The sequence below is a fragment of the Botrytis deweyae genome (assembly GCF_014898535.1).
Source record: "Botrytis deweyae strain B1 chromosome Unknown BDEW_008, whole genome shotgun sequence".
NCBI lineage: Eukaryota > Fungi > Ascomycota > Leotiomycetes > Helotiales > Sclerotiniaceae > Botrytis > Botrytis deweyae.
The window spans coordinates 365,954-389,931 of record NW_024066215.1 but is presented as its reverse complement, the minus strand read 5'-3'; the positions used below and the strand labels follow the sequence as shown (position 1 = coordinate 389,931).

At 42.9% G+C, this 23,978-nt stretch overlaps 8 protein-coding genes across 8 annotated transcripts; 7 read left to right on the top strand and 1 right to left on the bottom strand.

Annotated features, from left to right (window-relative positions):
• Positions 1-653: 653 nt before the first annotated feature.
• EAE98_004305 (uncharacterized protein) lies at positions 654-2,678 on the bottom strand (the record flags this gene model as incomplete). Its single annotated transcript, XM_038951925.1, has 3 exons — positions 654-2,143; positions 2,196-2,471; positions 2,657-2,678. The coding sequence occupies 3 exons, from the start codon at positions 2,676-2,678 to the stop codon at positions 918-920; spliced, it is 1,524 nt and encodes a 507-aa protein (XP_038811461.1). The 3' UTR covers positions 654-917.
• Positions 2,679-3,201: 523 nt separating this feature from the next.
• Positions 3,202-4,533, top strand: EAE98_004304 (uncharacterized protein; the record flags this gene model as incomplete). The annotated part of the gene is made up of 3 exons (XM_038951924.1): positions 3,202-3,254; positions 3,305-4,285; positions 4,350-4,533. 3 exons carry the CDS (start codon positions 3,202-3,204, stop codon positions 4,531-4,533), a joined length of 1,218 nt encoding a protein of 405 aa, XP_038811460.1.
• Positions 4,534-7,024: 2,491 nt separating this feature from the next.
• EAE98_004303 (uncharacterized protein) lies at positions 7,025-9,317 on the top strand (the record flags this gene model as incomplete). The annotated part of the gene is made up of 5 exons (XM_038951923.1): positions 7,025-7,519; positions 7,570-8,204; positions 8,254-8,616; positions 8,666-9,014; positions 9,066-9,317. The coding sequence occupies 5 exons, from the start codon at positions 7,025-7,027 to the stop codon at positions 9,315-9,317; spliced, it is 2,094 nt and encodes a 697-aa protein (XP_038811459.1).
• Positions 9,318-10,121: 804 nt separating this feature from the next.
• On the top strand, positions 10,122-11,533 carry EAE98_004302 (uncharacterized protein; the record flags this gene model as incomplete). The annotated part of the gene is made up of 4 exons (XM_038951922.1): positions 10,122-10,256; positions 10,336-10,469; positions 10,524-10,978; positions 11,028-11,533. 4 exons carry the CDS (start codon positions 10,122-10,124, stop codon positions 11,531-11,533), a joined length of 1,230 nt encoding a protein of 409 aa, XP_038811458.1.
• Positions 11,534-12,616: 1,083 nt separating this feature from the next.
• EAE98_004301 (uncharacterized protein) lies at positions 12,617-13,513 on the top strand (the record flags this gene model as incomplete). Its single annotated transcript, XM_038951921.1, has 1 exon — positions 12,617-13,513. The coding sequence occupies one exon, from the start codon at positions 12,617-12,619 to the stop codon at positions 13,511-13,513; it is 897 nt and encodes a 298-aa protein (XP_038811457.1).
• Positions 13,514-13,865: 352 nt separating this feature from the next.
• EAE98_004300 (uncharacterized protein) lies at positions 13,866-18,643 on the top strand (the record flags this gene model as incomplete). The annotated part of the gene is made up of 2 exons (XM_038951920.1): positions 13,866-14,942; positions 14,993-18,643. 2 exons carry the CDS (start codon positions 13,866-13,868, stop codon positions 18,641-18,643), a joined length of 4,728 nt encoding a protein of 1,575 aa, XP_038811456.1.
• A 913-nt stretch (positions 18,644-19,556) lies between these two features.
• On the top strand, positions 19,557-21,033 carry EAE98_004299 (uncharacterized protein; the record flags this gene model as incomplete). Its single annotated transcript, XM_038951919.1, has 3 exons — positions 19,557-20,194; positions 20,246-20,704; positions 20,769-21,033. The coding sequence occupies 3 exons, from the start codon at positions 19,557-19,559 to the stop codon at positions 21,031-21,033; spliced, it is 1,362 nt and encodes a 453-aa protein (XP_038811455.1).
• A 1,544-nt stretch (positions 21,034-22,577) lies between these two features.
• Positions 22,578-23,559, top strand: EAE98_004298 (uncharacterized protein; the record flags this gene model as incomplete). The annotated part of the gene is made up of 2 exons (XM_038951918.1): positions 22,578-22,880; positions 22,966-23,559. 2 exons carry the CDS (start codon positions 22,578-22,580, stop codon positions 23,557-23,559), a joined length of 897 nt encoding a protein of 298 aa, XP_038811454.1.
• Positions 23,560-23,978: the final 419 nt, after the last annotated feature.

Here is a 23,978-nt window from a genome sequence, read left to right as displayed (position 1 = left end):
CTAACCCCTGCACTATCGTCCGCGCAATACTCAACCTCTTCTCTCAGATCCAAGAATCAATAACAGTAATAAATACTTCTACCCCCCCACCCCCCCTCCATGAAAGCATAACTACACTTCTAACCCAGATCTCCACACGCATCGAAGAAGTTATTTTTCTTCCTCTTCAACCCCTGCACCATCGTCCTTGTACTACTCTCTGAGGTCCCGGTCCCGGTCCCGCATTTTCCGCATTAATTCTCGCCCCCATAGACGATACTGTAGCCACGGGATTCCCACGAGCGAAAGCGCAAAAAATAGCTGCGCAGACTATGTATGATGCAGCTGGTTTGGTTCTATCAGGCGAGCATCGCGCTTTTGAGGGATAAAGTGGGTACGTCAGGTGGATATAGGATCGGAGGATTGCTGGTGCTTGAGGAGGGGAGAGCCAGGGGGATGGTAGCGAGAGTGGTGAGGAAGGCGATAGTTGTAGCGGTGCAGCTTGGAAAGGGAGTTGTGGGGGTTAGGTAATGGGATGAGGTTTTAGGTTTTAACGAGATTGCACGGTTGGGTTTGGTGTTCCGCGATGGGTAATGGGCGGGTGGTGGCTTGGAAAAATGGTTGGACAAAATGAAATGGAAAATTTCAGGAGAATGGGGATACCGAAAGAATTAGCGCAAATAGCATTTGAAATATTATCATTCGAATTTTGTTGTGTACTGATATCTGAAGTTGAACTATCTGACTCTAATGTTCATTCTTTCTCTCCAGATTTATTCTTTCCCATCCGAAAACCAAAGATTTCAAGCATTCCCTGATATCATCCCTAAAGTCAATCACACCCGAACTCCATGATATAGTGAGTACCAATGTACGGCACCACTTTTAATACACGTGCCTCTTCCATCCTATACCAACCATATTACCACCTATGCTATTCAAGAAGCAAACTTCAACCTCTTAGCCAAAGGCTCCTCACTTTCATCTTCTTCATCATCTTCATCATCCTCATCATCCTCATCATCCTCATCATCAGCAACCCTCTTTCCATTTCCATTAGCCACACTCTTTCCTTTCCCCTTTCCAATAACAGTCGATTTATCCATCTCAATTCTCTCCCGAACCATCTCAATCAACCTTCCATAATCAGCCTCTACGCCCATTAAAGCTTCGTTCAATTTATCGATTCTTTCTCCACGATCAAATTGCGCCAATGCATCTTTGTTGTGACGATAGAGACGTTGTTTCACGACGAGTTGCCAGAGATAATACATGTGTTCATCTTCTTTTCTGGGAGGCGGGAGAGACTTTTGAGGTTTTCCCGTGTCGCGCAAAAGGGCTGCTTTGGCGGACGGGGGAATTATAGATAGAAGGTACATTTCATGGAGACGAGCGAATTGTCGAGGGGCGATTTTTGATTGAACTCGTAGCTTCTCGTATGCATCGGTGTCGAAGAGTTTGGCTGGTGCTGGACCTTTAGGGTTAATTTTCACCTTTGAGTCTAGTTTTAATTTGAGGAAACGTTCGTCTTTGAGTAAACGACCTAGATCGTTGATGTCTCTCAAATCATCAAATGCTTCATTCGGATCTTCCACTGTGATTTCCCTTGTATATGGGTCACTAGATAAGTAGTCAAATACGGCGTTGTAAAATAGTGATCCTTTGCCCCCGCTTTGGAAAGGGGGTAGAATGAGAAATTGCGATATTCTTGAACGACATGGAAGAGTGTTAAACGATACACCATCAACAGGGATTGTGAACTCGGGAGCTATTTTGTCGCCATTGGGGGATTGTGGAGGAGTAGCTGGCGTATATACGAAATAGCGATAAACAGTACAAAAGCCCATGAATATGTAGGATGATGATTTCTCAAAAAATGAGGCTGCGGCTGGCTTCTTGTGGTACAAGAAGAATACTGTCCAACGTCCAAGATCATCTTCCGATTCATCAAGATCAAGTAATGTTCCTCCTTCGATAAACAATGGGACTAGAGTTTGCACCCGCTTGATGGTTTGTTGAATGACCGGATCCGAGAGATTGCCTTTCCATATTTCAAAAATTTCTCCACCGACCTCAATTGTGCGAAAGAGTTCTCCTGGTGGATGCCAATCTGCTGGGGTAGCTGAAATATGCGATTCAAAAACACTTGATTTTTCAAAAGCAGCTGTGTTGATGTTAGTAACAGTTCCTGGAAAGTCTTCGTGAAGTGAACATACTCTTTGGCAAGAATGGTTCCAGCACTGCCTTCAGATCTGTTGGTTCTATATCACCGACTGCTTTAAATTTCTTGTTGTAGGTAATTTGTAGGCCAGGTCGCATATCACAGGCGTTATATTTCAAGTTGATTCTCAATCCCTGATATCCAAATATTGATTCCTCTTCCCCGAATATGGGATATGTAAATTTTGGATTGAAGGTGTGAAGTGAGGTTATGCCTTCGGCGCTTGGGGTGACAAGAGAGATATATATGGCCTCATTTGAATCGGACGACCCTGAATTTTATTATGTTAGCTTTTATGAAGTATGAAATTGATCTTCGTGAGCTTTTGCTCGTCGGCGCATACAGTTCAACACAGAGCATGGGGGGGAGCAATAGATAGAATATTCTGTGATGAACACGGCCGATCGACTAGAACAATAATAAAGACTTTGGGTTAAAGTAATTGATAATACCTACAATCGGAATCGATTTCAGCCATCTTCGCGACAATGATTTTGCTGATACTGTTAATGCGAAAGGTAGATAGGCTTGTTGAGTAATTGTTGTTGTCAATTGAGACCAATTGTAAATATTTCTGTACAGGTTCAAAGCTTCACCAGAGCTTAACAAATCGCGTAAGGAGTAGAGTGATTTTCCGCCGAGACGCGTTTTCTCCCCAGAAGGTTACAGGGATTTCTAATAAATTACTTAACAATGTGGCACTCTTTATTATTACCTAGTTTAGTTCAATCTGGTAGTTCAGCCTCGTTCGTGCGTTGAGTAAGACCCCAAATCTGTCATCCCGGAGTGACGAATTAATTTCTTTATAAAGGGAGTGGGAGTGCGCAAGCATAGGAAAATTATCTTTCACCTGCCTTTCTGAGGATTTAATCAATTGTCTTCTCTCCATTCTACCTATTGTGATTCTGATTTCGAAATGAAGCGGTGATATTCCTTTTGATCTGGTATTTATAGGATTGCGACGTAGATTTTAAAGGTGCAGCAAATAGAGGGTATTCACGATGTTCGACGGCTTATTTATGCTGCTCATTTTGAGCGTGATAATGTGTTTGAGGTAATTCCCCTACTCAAAGCTTGCAATTCATATGCTGATGAGGTATTTAGTTGCTTTCTTGCTGGAGCAATTCCACTATCTATGACCTTATCGCCGTCCCAACTTCGATTAATATCTACGATTGGTATGGGAGTGCTTGTCGGGACTTCGCTGGTTGTTATCATACCCGAAGGGATTGAAGCAGTGTATACTGCAGGATCTTCGGCACATACTCATGGAGCAAGGAGCATGAGGGTTCAAGAGAGAAGCTCCGAGCTATCGTGGGTTGGTGGAGTCAACACAATCGCATACTCGAACAAAGCAATTGTCAATCGAAGACATGCCCAGCTAAATTCAAAGACTTCGCAGCCCGTAGAAGTTGAGATCATCACCAGGGAAACTCTGGCAGAGGAAAAGGAAAATAGTGCACCAGAAAAGTCGGATGAAAAACCAACGGGTGAAAGCGATGTGCATCACGACGAGGACGAATCACCTACATTCTGGATTGGTTTATCTCTGGTTTTGGGATTCATTCTTATGTTCTTAATTGACAAAGTTCCAAGACATGCTTCCGAGAAATTACAAGCCCCGGTAGCTCCAAGGCAAATTTCTCTTAACAATCTATCTCAAGGAATATCAAACATCTCTTCGTCTGATGAAGAATCAGACGGCTTTTTTCAATCACTCACGCCGAGCCCGAAGCAAAGTCGTAGTCTGGCTACAACGACAGGGCTTGTGATACATGCGTCGGCAGATGGAATAGCTATGGGTGCATCCGCCTCTACATCCAACACGAAACTAGGGTTTATCATTTTCATTGCAATCATGGTCCATAAAGCGCCTGCCGCCTTTGGACTTACATCCGTCTTACTGAAGCAAGGACTTTCGAAACGAGCAGCACGTGGTCATCTCATAGTTTTCAGTCTCGCAGCTCCATTCGGTGCCATCACGACGTTTCTATTAGTAAATATTCTTGGTGGTGGGAATATCGAGGGAGCCAAAGGACAATGGTGGACGGGAATGTTACTATTGTTTTCTGGTGGAACTTTCCTGTAAGTAATGCTTAATTCTTTTTTAACAAACCAAAGGCAGACAGGACTAATAACAAGTGAATAGATACGTCGCAATGCATGCTATGCAAGAAGATTCGGGGGTGCATTCCCATGAACACACAAATTCCAATGGGTATCTTGACGGTATTTCACAACGTAAACAAGCGAAACCGCAAATGAGAGATACGCTCGCGGCTGTCGGGGGAATGTTGATCCCTCTATTAACACAGTTTGGCCATGACCATTGAGTGGAAGGTTAGATGAAGAAGGGCTTTGTATATATAAAAGAGAGGAGAAAGGGCATGGAATGGAATGGAATGGAAACTTATGCTCGTCCAGTACGAGAATGCAAAAGATAAAACGCATAGATGGATGTTCATGTAAGATATAGATTGGGCACAGGAGGGAGGAATATGATACCAATTATATTATTTTCCTACCCATTGGAAATTTTAGGATATTTATTTCCGTTATTTTCTCCCAATTAGGTTTGCAATTAGAAATTGAAGAGGGGGGCTCGGGGGGGAGGTGAACGCATAATTCGCTTACATCAAAGCTCCACTTCGAGACAAAACCTTGGATCTCGAAACACTGGACCCTTTGACTCCATACTATTTTTAGAGAACAGACAATTCAGATGTATTTTACCATGTTAATGCGGATTGGTTTCGCTTCATTGTTCTGGACGAAAAGTCCTGCGCTCTCCGATATTGAAACCTTAGAAAAGCTAAGAAAAGTACGAAATGTACGAAATGTAAGGGGTAAAAAGGTTGGAGGATTTGAAACGAGAAAAATAGATGCACAGCCTTCTGTTTCCAGTATTTTAGCTTAAGCCTTGAGTTTAACCTTTGACTATTGAAAAGTTCGTGATCGTGCTCCCGATATTGGCGAGCATAGCGATGATGTAGGTATTTGGGAAAATGTTTATTAGTTTATTAGGAGGCCTTATCGCGATAACAAAAAGGGAGGCGATTAGGTGGTGTGAGATTAGATTATGTAGTGGCACGGCACGAGTTGGAAGTGAGTTTTTCGCCCCCCCTTTTCTGAAGATGATGGAGTGGATTCTCGATTCCAACGATTCGTGATATCATGTGGTAGGTTTGGTTCAAAGAGTATGATTCGTGATGATTATTGTGTGTGGTGAAAGACAAAATGGGTCATGTGCTATGTATGCACTGATGTGTTGCTTATTTGAGGATTCTAGATGTTGTGGGTGCTACTGTTGATAAAGCTAGATGGGATGGATGAGATGAATGAGTGTTCACGGCGTAGACATTGTAGTTCGCATCTTATTATTACTCTCGTAAGAGTATCTATGTGACGGAGGGATAGCAGATAAGATACTTGGGTATTGATGGCCACACTCTCTAGACGCTTAACTTAGAATTGCTATTAGGCGTTTAGAAAAATTAGATGTAGAATATTGATTTATAATGGGATATTTGTAGCTACCTAGTATGACAGTTCCACCGCCACCACCACCAACTCAAGCAAGTCAATCAAATCGGTACCAGAACTTAAGCCCCCCTGATATCATAGAGTTCTTTCACGGAGGCTCTCATGGAACTATTATTACTCTGGTGTTCAAATAGAGATTGAAAGATCTCAGTTCTAGTTGACAGTCTTTCACAATTCTACACTATCGATAAGTCATGACGACGAAGACCTGAAATCATTTATCAACTTGGGAGCGAGTGATGTTGATACTTCAATAGATAATCTATTCGACCTAGGTAGTGCAGACAGTACAGATAGATCTACCCCTCGATTTATAAAGGAGTAACAAGAAACGTGGAGGTTCATTCATCCAGTGCTGTGCGAGGGAGGTAATTCTCCCATGTGTGATTGTCTGTTTGCAGTGACCTGCCATACCTTGATTTGGATATCTTCAAGTCGAGAACATGATCCCAAAGACATCTCCATCCAAGTCAACGACCAAACTCTGAATGGCCATACCGGTATCATACTTTGAATGTGATAACATCCATTATACATGATCATCCATTTTTTCCACTTTTAAGTTCTTCAACATCCTTACTTCATTAACGAATTATCCCTGCCTCCTAGGCATGACCGCAATAATGACTGAGACCACCCAAAAGTTCATTAACTCCAATTAGCAAAATCCACCTACGACCCACGACCCACGACCCACGACGTTCCACTTCCACTGGCTTACCACACAGAAGACTCTCTCTCATCTCAAGATCAACCTCAGCCCAGCCAGTACAGAGTACATTAAAAGTGCGAAAGCATTTATATTACTCCCTTTTTTGAATACTATCTTATCGTCAAACAATTCAACAAGTATAGACCATATCATTACGATTGATTCTTGCCATTTATATTCGTGATCGGTATAGATATTAAAACATACTTGATTCAAATTGTGCCATTAATCATCGAGTTTCAACCCTAACGACAACGCATTCGAATGTGTTCCCTTGGACACTACGTTGCACGACCTTCTCTCAACACCGCCTTCAACACACGTTAAAAGACGATTCCTTGGTTTAAATTTGATATATTCGACTTTTGATCAATTGGCGCAATTGTTTTTCATTTCCATGGTCGAGATTTCATCCGTTGATTGTCAATCCAAATTCTTCCCTTGGTCCCAAGCCTCAATCTAGTCGGGAAAGACCTTCACGACCTCCGCATCTACGATCGTAACCTTCTCTCAACCGTTCAACCTAGACGGAACAACTGGTTGAAGAAAGAGGGTAAGAGAAAGCGGCTATGGATAATTTCAGACCTTTGAGCTTAACAGACAGAAGGGCTTCCATTGCACCCATTGAAAGAGACGGCGAAATGTCTCCCACCCGAGCGTTAACGGTCGACACAAATGGCGATCGCATTCCAATGCCGCAAAGGTTAGAAAAGATCCTAAGTAGACCGAGAGGTCCTCCGACGCCAAATATGACGACTTCTTCCGCCGATATACAGTCTCCCACACACTCGAGTCATGACCCTCCTCCTCCCCCTACACCGGCAGCCAGTCCAGGTCCTGATCACCCACAACCAGATTGGAGTGAGGCGGGAGAAAAGGAGGATATATTTTTATCACAAATCAGAATATACTTCGCGCAAAGTTCAGCACCCGAAAGAACGAGAATATTGGGAGATCTTTTGAATTTGTGCACAAGCCAACAACTAAGCTTTGTACATCAATATGTTAGCCCGTTACTGAAGAAAGATCCATTTACCACTTTACCAGATGAACTATGCCTTCGTGTATGTTTCCATTTTCAAGAGGTGAAGCCCAAGCTAATTGATTTATATAGATTCTGTCTTGTATCGACGACCCGAAAGTACTTGCGCGCTCGTCCCAGGTTTCGAAACGTTGGAGAGATCTCCTTGCAGACGATGTCACTTGGATGAAATTATGTGCGAAGCACGATTATGGTCGAAGAATGTCAGAACATCATCCCGTCACACCTCTAATACCGTCACTTCGACCTCCTCCACACCCCGTTCATAAGGCATTACAAGCAGGAGAGCCTTCAGCCCTTGCACATTCTTTTCCCGGAATCAGTGCAGGATTGTCACAAGTCCCTGGAAGTTCCAGGAGCTTTGATAGTGCTACTGCCTCTGGCGCATTGAGAAGACCAAAGATTAGGTCGTATAAATCACACTTTAAACAAAGATATTTGGTCGAAACCGCCTGGAGGACTGGAGGACAAAATATCGCAAGGCATATTACACAAGATCAGGGTGTTGTTACAAGTCTACATCTGACACCAAAGTACATTGTGGTAGCATTGGACAACGCTAAGATTCATGTTTTCAATACGGATGGAAATGCACAAAAGACCTTGACTGGGCATGTAATGGGTGTTTGGGCAATGGTACCATGGGAGGATACACTTGTTAGTGGAGGTTGCGATCGTGATGTACGAGTGTGGGACATGGCTGCTGGGTATGTGTTGCCAATCACATTTTCGAGACCAGGTACTAACGAATAACAGTGAGAGTTTACATACTCTGCGTGGACATACTTCCACAGTCCGGTGCCTGAAGATGTCTGATGCAAACACCGCAATTTCAGGCTCTCGAGATACCACTCTAAGAATCTGGGATATCAAGACTGGAGTTTGCAAAAACGTCCTTGTGGGTCACCAGGCAAGTGTTAGATGCCTAGAAATTAAAGGAGATATTGTTGTTTCTGGAAGTTATGATACTACAGCTAGAGTGTGGAGCATCTCGGAGGGAAGATGTTTACGAACACTCTCGGGACATTTCTCTCAAATCTATGCTATTGCTTTCGATGGAAAGAGAATAGCTACTGGAAGTCTTGACACCAGTGTTCGGATATGGGATCCAGAAAATGGGTATGTGTTTTCGATTGAGATGTGAAAAATCACACTAACAAATAATTAGATCCTGTCAAGCTATTCTTCAAGGACACACCTCGCTAGTTGGGCAATTGCAAATGCGAGGAAACACTTTGGTCACTGGTGGTTCTGATGGGTCTGTTCGCGTTTGGTCTCTTGAAAAGATGGCCCCAATTCATCGATTAGCTGCTCATGACAATAGTGTCACAAGTTTACAATTTGATGATACACGAGTGGTTAGTGGAGGTAGTGATGGTCGAGTCAAAGTTTGGGATCTTAAGACTGGTCAACTCGTTCGTGAACTCACTGCTCCTGCTGAGGCTGTTTGGAGAGTGGCGTTTGAAGAAGAAAAGTGTGTGGTTATGGCAAGCAGATCAAATCGCACTATAATGGAAGTAAGTACCATAGTCCTCCCCTTTCCCTGAATTATATTAACATAATTTAAGGTGTGGTCATTTTCTCCGCCAGAAGATGTTCTGTACGAGAATCCCTATGGCCAACAAACTCCTCCCATTACTGGGCCCACTAGGCCACTGAGTGCTATCGAATATCGGAGTGGTAGTCAAGACCAAGCTATGCAAGGGATCATGACACATGAAGCATCTTATCAGAGGGATGATATTGAAATGGTCGATGCTGGACCATCGACAGCTCCTCCGCAAGCTACCGGGCCTACTTTCTTTCACGAAGATGACTGATCCAGGCCATATAACTAATCTATATAATAAGCACTCACTAATTCTGATTGCTTCTTTTACGTACTGGGTCATGGAATCTATAGTCACTACCACCACTTCTCCATTGAGAGATGATTACGATACTGTGAGAGAATACGGTCTCACATATCTCACCATCATCCTTCCGCAATCCTCATACATCACCTACCTATTTTATGTCCATATTGATTGACCTTTGATTGATCGAAGCACAGAAGACTTGTTTATAAAGAAGCAAAGAAGCATCTGGGGCAGGGCGTTTTTCATTTGACTGGTTGGCAGAATAGTACAGATGATTTTTAATAGCTCAAATACCAATAGGGCAAAGGAAAGGGGGACAGTTCAAAGGGAAGAATTTAACGGCGTAGCATCGAGAGAATTTGCATTAGGGATTCCCCAAGGTCAGGGAGTTACTTGCTTAAGCTTGTCCTTTGAGTTGGTAGGGTAGCATAGTGAAATGCGAAAGAATCAAATCTACGATATGGCTTTTCTTCTTGAGTGATCGATGAAATGAAGACTGAACATGGAAACCCGAGTTAGACAAGAGGGTCCGCAAGTAAGGCCGACGAGGCCGAATGGTAAATTGTCGGGCTCTAACGTTTCCGTTACACGTGATTTTTGGTCGGAAGCTTGAGGAACAATCTGTCCGAACTAAACCAAAATGGGACTACTCTAATCGAAGCATCCCAACCGTCAACATCTTTTGTTTGGCAGCTGCTGAGAAATTTCCACGAGTTATCTTCCGCCTCCCTCACTCCCTACAACCCATTCTCTACCACCACAACCATGTTCTCGAGAGCATTGAAGGCACGATCTGCCGCACCTCTGCGCAGGAATGCCATTTCCAGAACTGCTCTCGTGAAGAGAACGGTTACCACAGACGCCGCCTCCGCGCACGCCGATAAAGATGCTGTTCCCCAGGTAAGATTTCCTGTTGAGATATCCCAATTGATTATTGCATACATGGAATGTGTACATTAATGATTCTCTGGGACGATAGGAAGATGATAAGCCATTCACATTACAATTATCGGACGAGTCTTTCGAGACCTACGAGCTCGATCCTCCATCCTACACCATGGAGACCACCAAGAAAGAGCTGAAGCAGATGTATATCGATATGGTTTCTATGCGGTAAGAATATGATTTGGTATCACGACCGAAGATTCCGCTGATGGGAAAATTTAGTCGTATGGAAATGGCAGCCGATAGACTCTACAAGGAGAAGAAAATTCGTGGTTTCTGCCATTTGTCAACTGGTCAAGAAGCCGTCGCCGTCGGTATCGAACACTCTCTTACCAAGGAAGACGACATTATTACTGCCTACAGATGCCACGGTTTTGCTCTTATGCGCGGTGCTTCCGTAAAATCTATCATCGGTGAATTGTTGGGTCGTCGTGAGGGTATCGCCTATGGAAAGGGTGGTTCCATGCACATGTTCACCAAGGGTTTCTATGGTGGAAACGGTATTGTCGGTGCCCAAGTTCCAGTTGGTGCTGGTTTGGCTTTTGCTCATCAATACAATGGCAACAAGAATGTCTCTGTTGCTTTGTACGGTGATGGTGCCAGTAACCAAGGACAAGTCTTCGAGGCTTTCAACATGGCTAAATTATGGAAATTGCCAGTTCTCTTCGGTTGTGAGAGTAAGTATCTAACCTGACTATGAGGCTGAGTGTATACTGATTGTTTCAGACAACAAATATGGTATGGGTACCGCAGCCAACAGATCTTCTGCTCTTACCGATTACTACAAGCGTGGTCAGTACATTCCAGGTCTTAAGGTCAACGGAATGGATGCTCTCGCTGTTAAGGCTGCTGTCAAGCACGCCAAGGAATACGCCAACGCTGGTAACGGTCCATTAGTCCTCGAATATGTCACATACCGTTATGGAGGACACTCCATGTCCGATCCAGGAACCACATACCGTACTCGTGAGGAAATTCAACGTATGCGTAGCACCCAAGATCCAATCGCTGGTCTGAAACAAAAGTTGATCGAATGGAACGTTACAACCGAGGATGAGTTGAAGTCCATTGACAAGGAGGCAAGAGCCAAGGTCGATGCGGAGGTCAAGGAGGCCGAAGAGATGCCTTTCCCAGATGCGACCCCACAAATTTTGTACGAGGATATCTACGTAAGGGGAAGCGAGCCTCAATACATGAGAGGAAGGACGAACGATGAGAACTACTATTATTAGGTTGTTGGGACTGGAGTTGTTAGATGGTTGGAAGGATTGGAAGAATGAAATGTATAGTATGAATGGCCGACAGAACGATCGATTGTTGGCAGGACGTGGAATGATTGAATGATAGATGGGTGGTCAATGCTTGCAATTCTTTTCGTTCGCCAACTCACATATGATACACCTACCTCCACTACCCTGTCTTCGTTTCGTTTCGTTTCGTTTACTGTAGTTGAGATGAATTGAGCGCATACCCTATCCTACTACTGACTGATACGTGTTGTGATCCTAAGGCATCTTATGTTATCAAGGCCATTTTAGGGTTACTACACCCTCCCTCCCACTCTAACCACTATTCATTGACCACACAGCTTCAACCCCCAAGTGGGAGGAGCTTTCTTTTGAATGGTCCTTCATTGACATAGTCGGATAATCTGTGGAAAGTTCATGCCTGGCCATACGATATCAGAACATTATGGGTGATCGACTATTCATGGAACCTGCCTTGTTTTGGAAATGAGAGGTGTCCTTTCGAAAATGAGTAACAATTAGCGACGTCAAATCCTGAATTTTGGCAGCTAGACACAAGTCTAGAGGTAGTCTAGAGGTAATGGTTCATTTGGTACAAGATGGCTGTCCAATCAGATCCTAAGCTCAGCTTATGTAAACGGTGTTTTTTTCGCTTGCTTCAAGCTAGTTGGAGAGGATGATCATTCTCTGGAATTTATAGTTTCTCGGCTACTAGGTAGTATCACTGGTCAAGTCTATAAAAATAATAATTTTGAGAGACTTCTCGTAGCAACTCTTATTTCTTAAAAGAAAAAAATCATTTATAATCCTCTTGTTGGTTGTTATTACACCTTAATTGATACAATCCTCATCACTTCTATTCATCCCTTCCTCGACAGGTTCCTTAATACCTTTTCAAAGTATTAATACCTTTTCAAAGTATTAATACCTTTTCAAAGTATTAAGATTCTCATCCTCGAAGCAGGTCTTATCGTCTGACTCTTTAATCCATTACCGTTCTGGAGATTTCGACATTATTCTAGTTCAAATACCGTTCGTTGTATTCACACTATAATGATAGAAACAACGATGGCGACCTCGAGCACGTTTACATTTTTTCCAGATCTACCCATCGAAATTCGTCTCTATATTTGTAAGTTGGCTTGTTTCCAGCAAAGAAATATCGATGTATCATTTGGTTCACTCCGAATGGGTGGGAACGTGGGAAGATGTCCGCCAACTGGAGGTAAACTGGTTACTTACACTAAACCTCCACCGATCCTACATGTCAACAGAGAGTTTAGGGTGGAAGCCCGCAAATATTATAGCCATGTAGACTTTTCACGCGAAGTATTTGACGGACCGTTCAAGGAATCTCAGCTTTATATCAATTGGGAGATAGATCGATTGTGTTTCGGCTCATTGATTGATTTCATGATTCATGAGGGAGGCTATTATAGCGAAGGAACAAGTATTAGTTCGTTCGAATTACGCAAAATATGTCTGAAAAATGGACTGAAATATTTGGGCTGGAATATAGCAGACTTTGAAAGCTTAGGCACAGAGGGTTGCAATCATTTGCGTGGAGAAAAATCTATGGAAGTGGCGCATGTACTTCCCTGGAATCATCAGATTGACGATTGTGTTATCTTTTATAATAAGGGGACGGAAAATTCCAATTCCAGAGGAGAAATCGTCGAATTTGGTTCGGCTCCATTAATTTTACGTGAAAATAAAACATGGCTTCATGGCATTCATTTTAATACAGCGAAGAATGACTTCCAGACCGGAAACGGTTTTCAAGGTGCCGGTGCACTCTTCCTTCATCAACTCGATTTTCTTGATCGGCGATGGTGGATGTATCATAGGTTTTTGGGTCAAGAAACGACAATGCAGGCTTTCGAGGAAGGGCGGGAGGCAAGAAAAGCTGTAAACCGAGTGCGTCTTGTTTATAACATTGAGAAAGTGGAGCCTGCGACAATTTGAGCGGTCGGTTATTGTCCAAATGTATGGATTGCCTGCCTGGTGCGGTCGGAGTCCTCATTCTGATCTTACTTGCTCGCATATGTTTTCTTTTGGACGTGGCTAGTGATTCGGCATGGCTTTCTCAGACACATTTTTACAATCGCATTGATTATATCTATGGCGTTGAATAGAGCTTCATTGTTGGCTTCTGGCTGCTATGGCTATTCGAAGAGAATGATCAAAGGAGTGTGACCAGTTCCGGTTCATAACACGTTTCTTTGTATGTAAGATTTGAGATTTGGGAAACAAAACAATCAATCACGACTACGATTTTAGTGGCCGGATCAAGTTAGAATGCAACAAAGGGGTCGCTATGGATAAAAGCAGCTATTTGATCCATGTCTGCACTGCAGGTTATCTTTGCTGTGATCAATCACCTTACCGAAAAGTTAGTATCGCACACGTAACATTCTCAAGTACAATGACAATTGCATACAGCATGGCCGACATAACTGGACGCCGCAGACGAGACTTCCCGTACTCGAGACCCGGCTCGATGACTTTGTCAGAAGGGCGGGCGCAGAGTCTAAGTGGCAAAACAGAGGTTGGACGTAGTTTCAGCAGTCGCGACTCGGCTGATCTTTCAGGAACAATTCATGATCCTGATGAACGACCTGCAATTCGTCCGCAAGTTGTTTTTGCTGGTAGTCTTCGTGGAGGGAGTGGTCCTGGATCACCGGGAACGGGAGATGGTGAGATTGATTTATCTGGCGTTGGGAGACCGGCTCAGGGTACAGGACAGTCGAGTTCCAAACCTGCGGAGACTGAGAAGGATCCGAATTTTAAGATTCCTGCTCCGGCAAAAGCGAAACCACCACCATTGGATATTTCGCAGTTCAAAAATCCAGATGGCACTTATGATATGGCTAGAATACAAGCTGTGGTATCGACTCGAGTTCAGGCTGGAGTTCGAGAAACGCGAGCGGAGCGTCGGGCACAAAGAGCTCGGGGCTCCACGGCTCCTGTACCGGCTATGAAACCCCTTGATACTACACAAGCAACGACACCTTTGGGTAGGGCAGAGGAAGTTGACCCTTTGCAAAGTCCTTTGAAAGATCCTTTGCAAGGTGATAAATGGGGCGGGCGAGGTAAACCACCACGAAGACCGAGAAGACCTCTCTTTCTCTCCCCTGATCTCTCCCCTATTGCTGAAAGAAGTTCAACGGGTAGTAAGAAGACGGAAAATATTGAAAGTCCAAAGAAAACTGGAGGTGGTGAAGACTTGGAGACAGGGGAGGTAGATTCGCAAAAGGGAAAACAACCTACTGGGGAAGAAGACAAAGCAGACAGACCAGCGGCTGAGGAACTGGTAGCAGATGATGAGGGCAGTCTATACGGTGCATCTCCTCCAAGATACCCTGTTCAAAAGCCTCTACCGCATGATTCGAATGTAAGTACATGTGATATATCCTTCGCAATTGCACGTACTGACCCAAATAGAATTCTCCAGGCCAAAGTGAAAAATATCGTAGATGGGCTGCCGAACCTGCAGAATCACCTACTTTCGAAGAAAAGTTTAAAGAATGGGTAGACCGTGGTAGAAGCTCCGAAAGCAAAACTGCAGCTCAAGAGCTCGAAGCGTGGGCACAAAATGATCTGTATGATGCACGCGAAAAACATCTGGCGTGGCTTTTTGAACAGAGAAGTGTAGCGAGTCGTCGGCTCAAAATTGAAACCGATCAGAGCAAAATACTCCAATTGCAAAACGTCATCATCCGGTGCACGCTTGGTATCAAAGAATCTATTAGGTTAGAAGAAAGACGGCAAAATCTCAATACGTTAAGAAATAATGTGGAGTTGGAAACCAATGTCCTTGTGAAACTCAGATTACAAGAACTGCTTGAAGTATTGGAAGCCGAAATTGAACTTGAAGAAAAGGTCGAACTAGTAAAACTCCAAGTTCACATGCGTCCGGATTCCGTTTGGCAAAAAGCGAAGGATATGACGCCTGCCGAGCGAGCGGTGCTAGAGATGCCGGCTGAACATCATTTCGCGGCACCTGCACAGCAACCGCCACCTGTGGTACTTCGAGAGTCTTTTGCTGAACAACTTCTGAGAGATAAATGGGAAAAAGAAGATGCACCTGAAGAACTAGAAGATCTTTTCGATCAGATTGGTGAATTCTCCGATTCGGAAGATAGAGACATCTACTGGGAAGCTTTTCAAGATATTCGTCGACCCATTTTACTCCAGAGAAACAAGGAATTGACGGATCTGTGGAAAGAACAAGCGGATGAGGTGAAAGCTGATCGGCAGGATGCTTGGCTGAAATCGGAAGCTGAAGCCGAAGAAAAATTATTGAAATTTCGCCAACTTGATAAGCGAAATAAGGAGGAAGAAGAGGCGAAGAAGCGTCAATTTGCGGATGCCCTCGCGGCGACGGTAGCAAAGAAGAAGATTGAAGATATTGAAGTGGATAAGACGATTGAGGATATTGAGGGAGTACATGATGCGCAAAACGCGCCACCGGTGGTTGGGCAAAGAAAACGGATGGATCTTTCTGGACTCGTGGCCGCTCTTAGAGGCAAGGGAGTCGTTATACCTGAACCATCTACACAAGGTGAAAAGGATTCGGGAAGAAAAGGTCTACTCAGTGTTCGCACAGCGCCTAAAGGAGCTGGAGATGGTGGAGAAGCTGAGACGGCTGTCACCGTTAATGTATCTTTGGCTCCGAAAGATTCCGCGGAAACAGATCCTCGCACCAGTTCAACCGAAGAAGCAGAGAACATATCACTTCCCGAGCCGCGTCCTGGTTCACCCTTTAGACCTGAAAAATCACTTTCGCCGATTCAAGAACAGAGATCAAGTCTTGCCTTTGAAACGGATCGTGAGGTTGCAGATTTCTTGGAATATTTGGCGATGGTGAGAAATAACGAGGAGGTAGTCAGGACAGGTGAAGGCGAACTCATTGATTCAGAGTCGATGCGGGAAAAAGAAAAGAGTGTGATGAATCCTGGCCCGATTGACCCAGCCGAAGAGGAGAAAAGTCAAAAGCGGATTCAAGCCGCGAAGAAAAGATTAGAAAAACTAGTTGCTAGACTTATGATGTCCAAAGAGGAGCTAAAGGCTCTTGAGGAGAAGGAGCGCCAGCAGAGGAAAAGGGCCAAAGAGAAGAAGGATCGTGAAGAGGCGGCTGCCTGGGAAGAAGCTGAAAAACTCAGAAAACAAGAATTGAAGGACGAGGAAACGGCAAGAGGTAAGGGTGAAGCTGATGAAAAGAAAAAGGAGGAGGAGAGGAAAAGAGATGAATTAGCCAAAGCAGACAAAGCCGAGAAGGAGAGAAAGGAGAGAGAGAAAAGAGAGATGGCCCTCAGAGATCAGATTAATAGGGAGAGAGAAGAGAAAGAAAAAGCCGCTCAAATCGCTAGGGATAAAATTGCTAAAGATTTGAAAGATAAGGAAGATAAGAAAAAGCCAGGTGCACCGATTGATGTTGGAGATATTTTGAACAAGATCAAAGATGGTCTCCTGACAAAAGCTGCAGCGGTCACTACTTCATTAGATGATCTCCTGGCTGAAACTAAACGGGTCACTCCTGCGCCTGGAGGGGTCACTCCTTCCACGCCGGGGGGTAAGGGTGAGGACAAGCCTGCGGAAAAACCACCTGCGGATAAGGGCGAGGACAAGCCTGCGGAAAAACCACCTGTGGGTAAGGGCGAGGACAAGCCTGGGGAAAAACCACCTGCGGATAAGGGCGAGGACAAGCCTACGGGTAAGGGCGAGGACAAGCCTGGGGAAAAACCAACTGCGGAGCAAAAAGCAGAAGCTGAGAAGAAACGTGCAGAAATGCAGAAGAAAGCTCAACAGGAGGCAGATGAGAAAAGGAGAAGGGACAAAATCGAAAAGGATAAGAATGATGAAATCGAACGGAAAGAGCGTGAACGGGTGGAAAAAGAACAGGCTCAGGAGGCACTTAAACAGAAAAAACTTGCGGATGAACGTAAAGCTAAAGAGGATAAAGATAAGAAGGAAAAGATGAAGAAGCAGAAAGAACGCGAAGAAAATGAACGCCTAAAGCGAGAGAAGAAAGATGAGCTAGATCGATTGGCAAATGAAGAAATTGATCGTTTGCAGAAGGATCTTGCACAAAATGAACTTCAGCAGAAAGAAAACGAGAAGAAGAAACGTCAGGAGCAGGAGAAGAAAGATGAAGAAGATCGATTGATAGCTGAAAAAGCTAAGAAGCAAAAGGAGAAAGATCGAGTAGAAAGGGAAGAACGTGAGCGGGAAGAACGATTGGCACGCGATCACATTGAGAAGAAACGGAAGGAAAGAGGAGAGGTTGAAACATCAGTGACAGTAGAAAACCTCGAGTCAGAAGCTCAAAATCCTGAACTCAGAAAGGAGAGAAAGGAACGTGAGAAGAAAGAGCAGGATAAAAAGGATCAAGAAGAAGCTGCTGCACTTGCAAAAAGGGCTCAAGGAGGTGGACTTTTCCAAAGCATCGCCGGCAGATTCAATTTTCCCGATCTCTCCTGGTTGAGCTTCAGAGGTCCTACACACTTGCAAGGGAGAGCGGGAACCGTAGCTCCCGATGTTCCGTCTCCATCTACTCGTACTCCTGTCCCGGCTGACTACGAATTGGCCCCTGTAGATATAGCTTGGATGCACGCTTATGCTTCCGAGTCTCCTGAGCGCAGAAAGATTAGTCTCAATCTTACGATTTTCACTTCTGCGAAACAACATTTTCCGGGTGCGGCGCCACCGCATTATTTGGTATGTCATGATATTCCGATACTGTGGAATGTGTCGCAGTTGAAACGACATCTTTCGGCGATCGTGCAAAAGGCGAAGGTGGGAGAGAGGAAAATGGTGAAGCTGAGGATTGAGAGGAGGTGGTTGAAGAATGGGAGTAGGACGTTGTTGGACGAGGGATTTAGGGATTGGGAAAGTGTCGTGGTGATTATGGTGGAGAAGGGTGAGAATGTGAAGGAGGGGGATTGGAAAGAGTGTGTTAGGGAGGCGGATGGATTGGCGGGGTGGATAGAGGGCTGGCCTGGCAAGGGAGCGCTGAGGATGCCGGGGGATAGGAAGCTTTGGTTGGCGGAGGCGTTCGAGGGGGTTTTTGAGAGTCCGGCTTTTGGGAAGTAGAGAGGGTGGTGGTGATGATTTCAATGCTTTGTGAATTGTTATGAATGAGTCATATTCTGTTATTGCTCTGAGTTTTGGTCTCGGTTTTTCCAAGTACATAGTTCAGTCACGTTTATAGATAAAACTGTATCCTTTTTTGCATAGTCAAAAATTTGTTTGCAATCGAAATTGATGTGACATTACATCATCAAATCAAAGTATTGACTTCTATGATGTTTTTGTTGTTCGTTTCCAATAGTATTCCAATAATCACTCTTCTTCCAATAGCCCTAGCTTATTTTTCATCTCAATTGAATGCTTTTATTACTAGCGTGTAGATGAAACTTCTCAACCCTCTTCTATCAGAGATTGAATTTGATCAATTCTTTCAAGAATCACAGGGATGGTCATGACACGGGAATATTTTCCAAAACGAATTTTCAATGTTGATAGGGTTCATAAGAAGTGTAGTGAATGATCTCAAGTCATATATTATACCTAGGTAGCTGTATTAGATGAGCGAGGGTGCTAAATTAGTACAGAATATTAACTGTCTAGCCTGGTGAATAGAATAAATGTGTAGCATCATACTACCTACTGCACCTATTGCGAAGTCCTGCTTTGTATGCCTAGGTATATATCAATTGAAACTTTAATTTTTAATCAAGTGTTGTGGAAAAGATTTATTTCTGCTAGCGTGAAGAGAACAAAGTGAATTGTCGCTCACATGATTGACGAAATGAGACCATAGATCCTCGCTTAAATTTCAAGGAAAATTAGCAAGGCTCGTCAAATTTCTCAATCTCAATTTACATACCTTTCCTCAACACGGCCCAATTCTGATAAACTTGATAAATTACATTAATAAGCTACACCCTCACTTTTTCCCCAAATCAAATGCGGCTTTTGGATTGATATCAACTTACCACCAGCCATGTCTTCTCCCCAGAATACTACCTCCACTGAAATGGACCGCAGATCTTCATTAAGAACTCGAGTTCAAAAACAATCCGATATTAAAGAACCATCAAATTCAGCTCAAAGATCTCTCGGACCTCTTCCCAAGCAAGCCACGACTACCACCGGAACACTTGCCCCGTCTTCAATAAATACTACGGCCACAACATCAGCAACTGCTGATACAGCTAGAAAGTATCGCTCAATTTATCCAAAGCAGGATCCCGACCTAATCCCAAGTGAACAATTGAATCACACAGCTATACCTCCTGCCACCCGTCCCTTTTCTTCTTTTTCACTTAAAAAGAAGACAAGACTTTACAAAAAGGCCCCACCTTCAGTATTAGAAAGACAGGCACTCCCGAGATCATCATCTTTCATTGCAGATTCTACAAACAGGTCCCCAAAGGGACACAATAAGAAGTCAACTACTTTAGCCACAAAGTCTATCCGTCTTCCTCTTACTCACAAGGCAAGTTACAACCCCGAATCTCAGGATGAAGATAAAAAGCCAGCTACACAATCAACAATGGCACCAAAACAATCTACAAGTTCATCCCAGGATCCAACTCAGAAAAGTAACAAGCGTAGTCGTGAGAAGTTTGAGGAACCTGAGTGATTGATTTTTTCCAGCAGCTTTCTTCATCATATCTAACAATTTTCCAGAAAGACTTGCATGATTAGTTGTGGTCTCGGCGGTCAACTGGAAGATTACGCGACATTTTACTTCACAGAAACCGTTTTCGAAGCTTTACTCGAAATCGTACCCCACTTTAACAAGTTTCGCAAGCCTTACTCCAACTCCGTCTATGTTCGCGGATACATGGCCTCATCTTTCAGAGTCATCATTCAATGGCTTACTAAGGGTACAGTTATGCCACTAGAGTTGCATAAGCCAGGACGAGCCGAAGGTCTTTCTAACTACCGTTTTGTCGACGCGTACATCATGGCAACCGATTTCCATATCCCTCGATTGTGCGATGAGCTTATGGATTTGGCTATGAGAGAGTTTTGGGGTGGGGATGATAAAGCAGCCATTCTACCAGATGTTCGGGACTTTAGTACCGTTTATTCACAAACTGATCCGGGTAATCCTTTGAGAAAGCTCTATATTGCTGTTTTTGAGTACGTTTCCATAACTCCTCCCCCTTCCCTCAATCTTTTGAACACAAACTAACACAAACTTCAGCTGGCTCTTGACCTCCGATGAATCCAACAAAGACACCGGTAGACCCAAGATTCCTAGTCACGAGCTTTGGAGCCTCCTTTCCCGCTCTGAAAATGCCGGTATCGACTATATTGAATACTGCAGAAGCCAAATCACAGATCGCGGAACTTATGAGCATCCTCTCGATCCACGAAAATGGAACCTATGCGAATTGCATCAGCATTTTTCTCATCATGACTGTCCTATTTCGATCAAGCGTAGTAATGCGGCTGTAGAGGATGATTGAGCTTGCGGCGTTGCTTGTTCTCCGATAGGATATTTCTGGGTCAAATGTACAGTTTGCGGATATTTCGAGAGAATTTTATGGTATGGAGTGATCTGAGATTACTATCCATGGCTTGGGCGCTTTAATTGTAGCATGAAGTGAGTTTGGGATACCTTTGAGGGGAAAATAGTTACATAGTTAAATAGCTTTCATTGCATTTGTGCAAATGGCTTCAGTTTTCAAAATGGACAAATTTCTTAATTCATGCTTCTCTCATCATTTAATCACATTTTATTATTCCTCCTTTTGCTTCTAGCTAACTATCATTTACCTGCTTGTTGTCTAGAAGGCTTAAAATTATATCTTGGTGAAAGTTCCTCGATGCTCGAAGTGACGTTTCAAAAGAAAAAAGAGCTGTTAATTGATACAACGCCTAGCTCTGTAGATTAGCCAGGCTATTGCATTCTAAGTGTCGTCAGATAAATCTACGCAGTGAACGTGTCGATTCTCGAAGTATGGGTGACCTTAGAATTACCGTGGAAATAGAGATCTAATTTTTCACAGTATTATAACATATATTTTCAAACTCTTGAAGAATTGTAGAAAACACTAATCAATAATCAAGCTTTCATTCAGTCAGCATCACTCTTTTGCAGGTAGTATACGTTGTGAAATTCAATAATTGCTGCATGACTCCTCTCACGAAAATACTGTGGTTCAAATTACATAATCAATTCACTTTAACGTCTTTCCTTCATACCTACCGTACAGGAAATGAAGTGTTTTTAGTTCCGATCTATAATTGCTATATATCTATTTCAGTTTTAAATTCTATTTCTGATCGGATTAAAATAGAAATTATAATTTTCTATATTCTGAAATGAGTTAGTATGATTAAAGTTAATAAATGATTAGGAATATAAAGACAATTAAGAGTATTCAAGTTGATATAAGAAATTTTTTGAAGTTATCTTAGATTTAAGGCTTAAATTTGAGTTATTTTTTTTCCTTTTTTTTCATCGAATTAATATTAATGAATAAGCTAGCGAATATCCTAATAAATGTTTAAATTTTATATATAAAGAATTCACTATTATGATAGAAATTCAAATTAGTTAAAGTTCGATCTGATGAATTTAAATATAATTGTATAAAGAATGTAATAAAGAATATATACGAGTAATTAAACTTTTAACTTTTAGGAAATAATCTATTCTAAAATTATAGAAAGCTTTATATTTATATAATTTGTATTCAATTCTTATTTTCCTACTTTAGGGATTGTAGCCTAAGCTAAAACAGAAAAAGTGAATTAGATAGTTGTAATATAATTGAATATCTAATATATAATCAATCTAAATTGCCTCAATTTCCTACTAGGTAGATACTCGTCATGTTACACTTTAGCGCAACTTGTAATTTTCAAAACGCTTACGTGTGTCTCTCAAAACTTCACCAAACCTTTCATCTTTTTTCTTAAATTATCTTTGAACGACGTTTTGTCTGCTATCTCTTTTAAGCTGAAAGCATTCTCATCGCTCCCGGAAAGATCAACTCAGCAAGATATGACTAGTCAATCGAAGAAGACAGAGGCAAGTGAAGCCCACTTGTGGGAGCTCCAGATGGTTCGATCAGATCTTTCAGACGAAAATGATATTGAGGAGATTCCCATCAGCGAACTTCTCAAGAGAAGTGCAGCAATTCAGAGAACTTCAGCTTATCATGAAGCTCCGGATGTTCTAGGTCAGTCCAGTACAGCAGCTTCAGTATTGGCTGGGAGTAAAGGAAAAACATCGCTGCGATTTCTCGAGGAGCATGGTACTCAAATGGTTGACATTTATGTTGGGGAAGAAAAGATATTGTTTCGTGTAAGTCGATTTATCGTATGAATTGATTTGCATATCTTATATCGCTCATGGTATTCCTCAACCGAAAAACCAACAAGCCACATAGGTTTACAAAGACATTTTATGCCACGAAGTTAAATTCTTCGATAGGATGTTCAACGGAAATTTCAAAGAGGCGAAAGAAAACACGGCGATACTCCCAGAAGATGATCCTGAAGTCTTCGATATGTTAATGTCTTGGATTACATACGATAACGTCTGGTCACTTATGGGTCAAGATTTCCGCAAAAAATTGGATCTTTGGGTTTTAGCGGACAAGTTCTGCGTGACAAGTCTACAAACTCACGTTATGGAAATTTGGCGACACGAAGATGAGGCTTACGGAACTTACTACACAGCTGAGGAGTTCCAATACATTTCTGAGAAGACAGCAAACAAATCAGAACCCCGCCAGTACGCTGTCCGCATGCTTCGATTCCAGTCATTGCAACCGCCAACTGAGGGGCTCGAGTATTCGAACGATTCTCGTGGCGAACCAATTCCATTTTCTGATGTTGATACGACCTCTCTCACAAAATTCCTAGCCAAGAACGAGGAAATGTTGGAGATTTATTTGGATTTATCAAGAAGAGAGGACAACAATTGGAGTGGTAATGATATGGATCCAAGAAACGACGTCTCTTCTATGGAGATGCCATAATCATCCTGACTGCCCATTTCCTTGCTCATATCAATGCACGACAAGATTCTCTTTCTCGTATCTCGAAGGCACTTGGTAACAAAATTTCCTTTCGGATGGGCGGGATACAATTCTTTTCTAGGGGGTCAAGGGGGAAGGAAAAGAAGTATTTATGGCACCAAGATCTTTTTTTGTGAACAAGGATGTTCACTTCAAAGGATTCACTTCAATACAATGGCTACCGTATAAAGAAGGGATTAAGCGAAGGCGAAGAGACTAGCTCTTTCAATAGTGCCTATATAAGGCCTACAACTTTCGTACATAGCTAGCTCTTTAGATAGAATACAATACAGACATTTAGGGGACTACTGATAGTGGGAACCACGTCTTCCGTATCTCATCTCAAACCAACACTTTTGTAATTACATCAAGCTTTCATG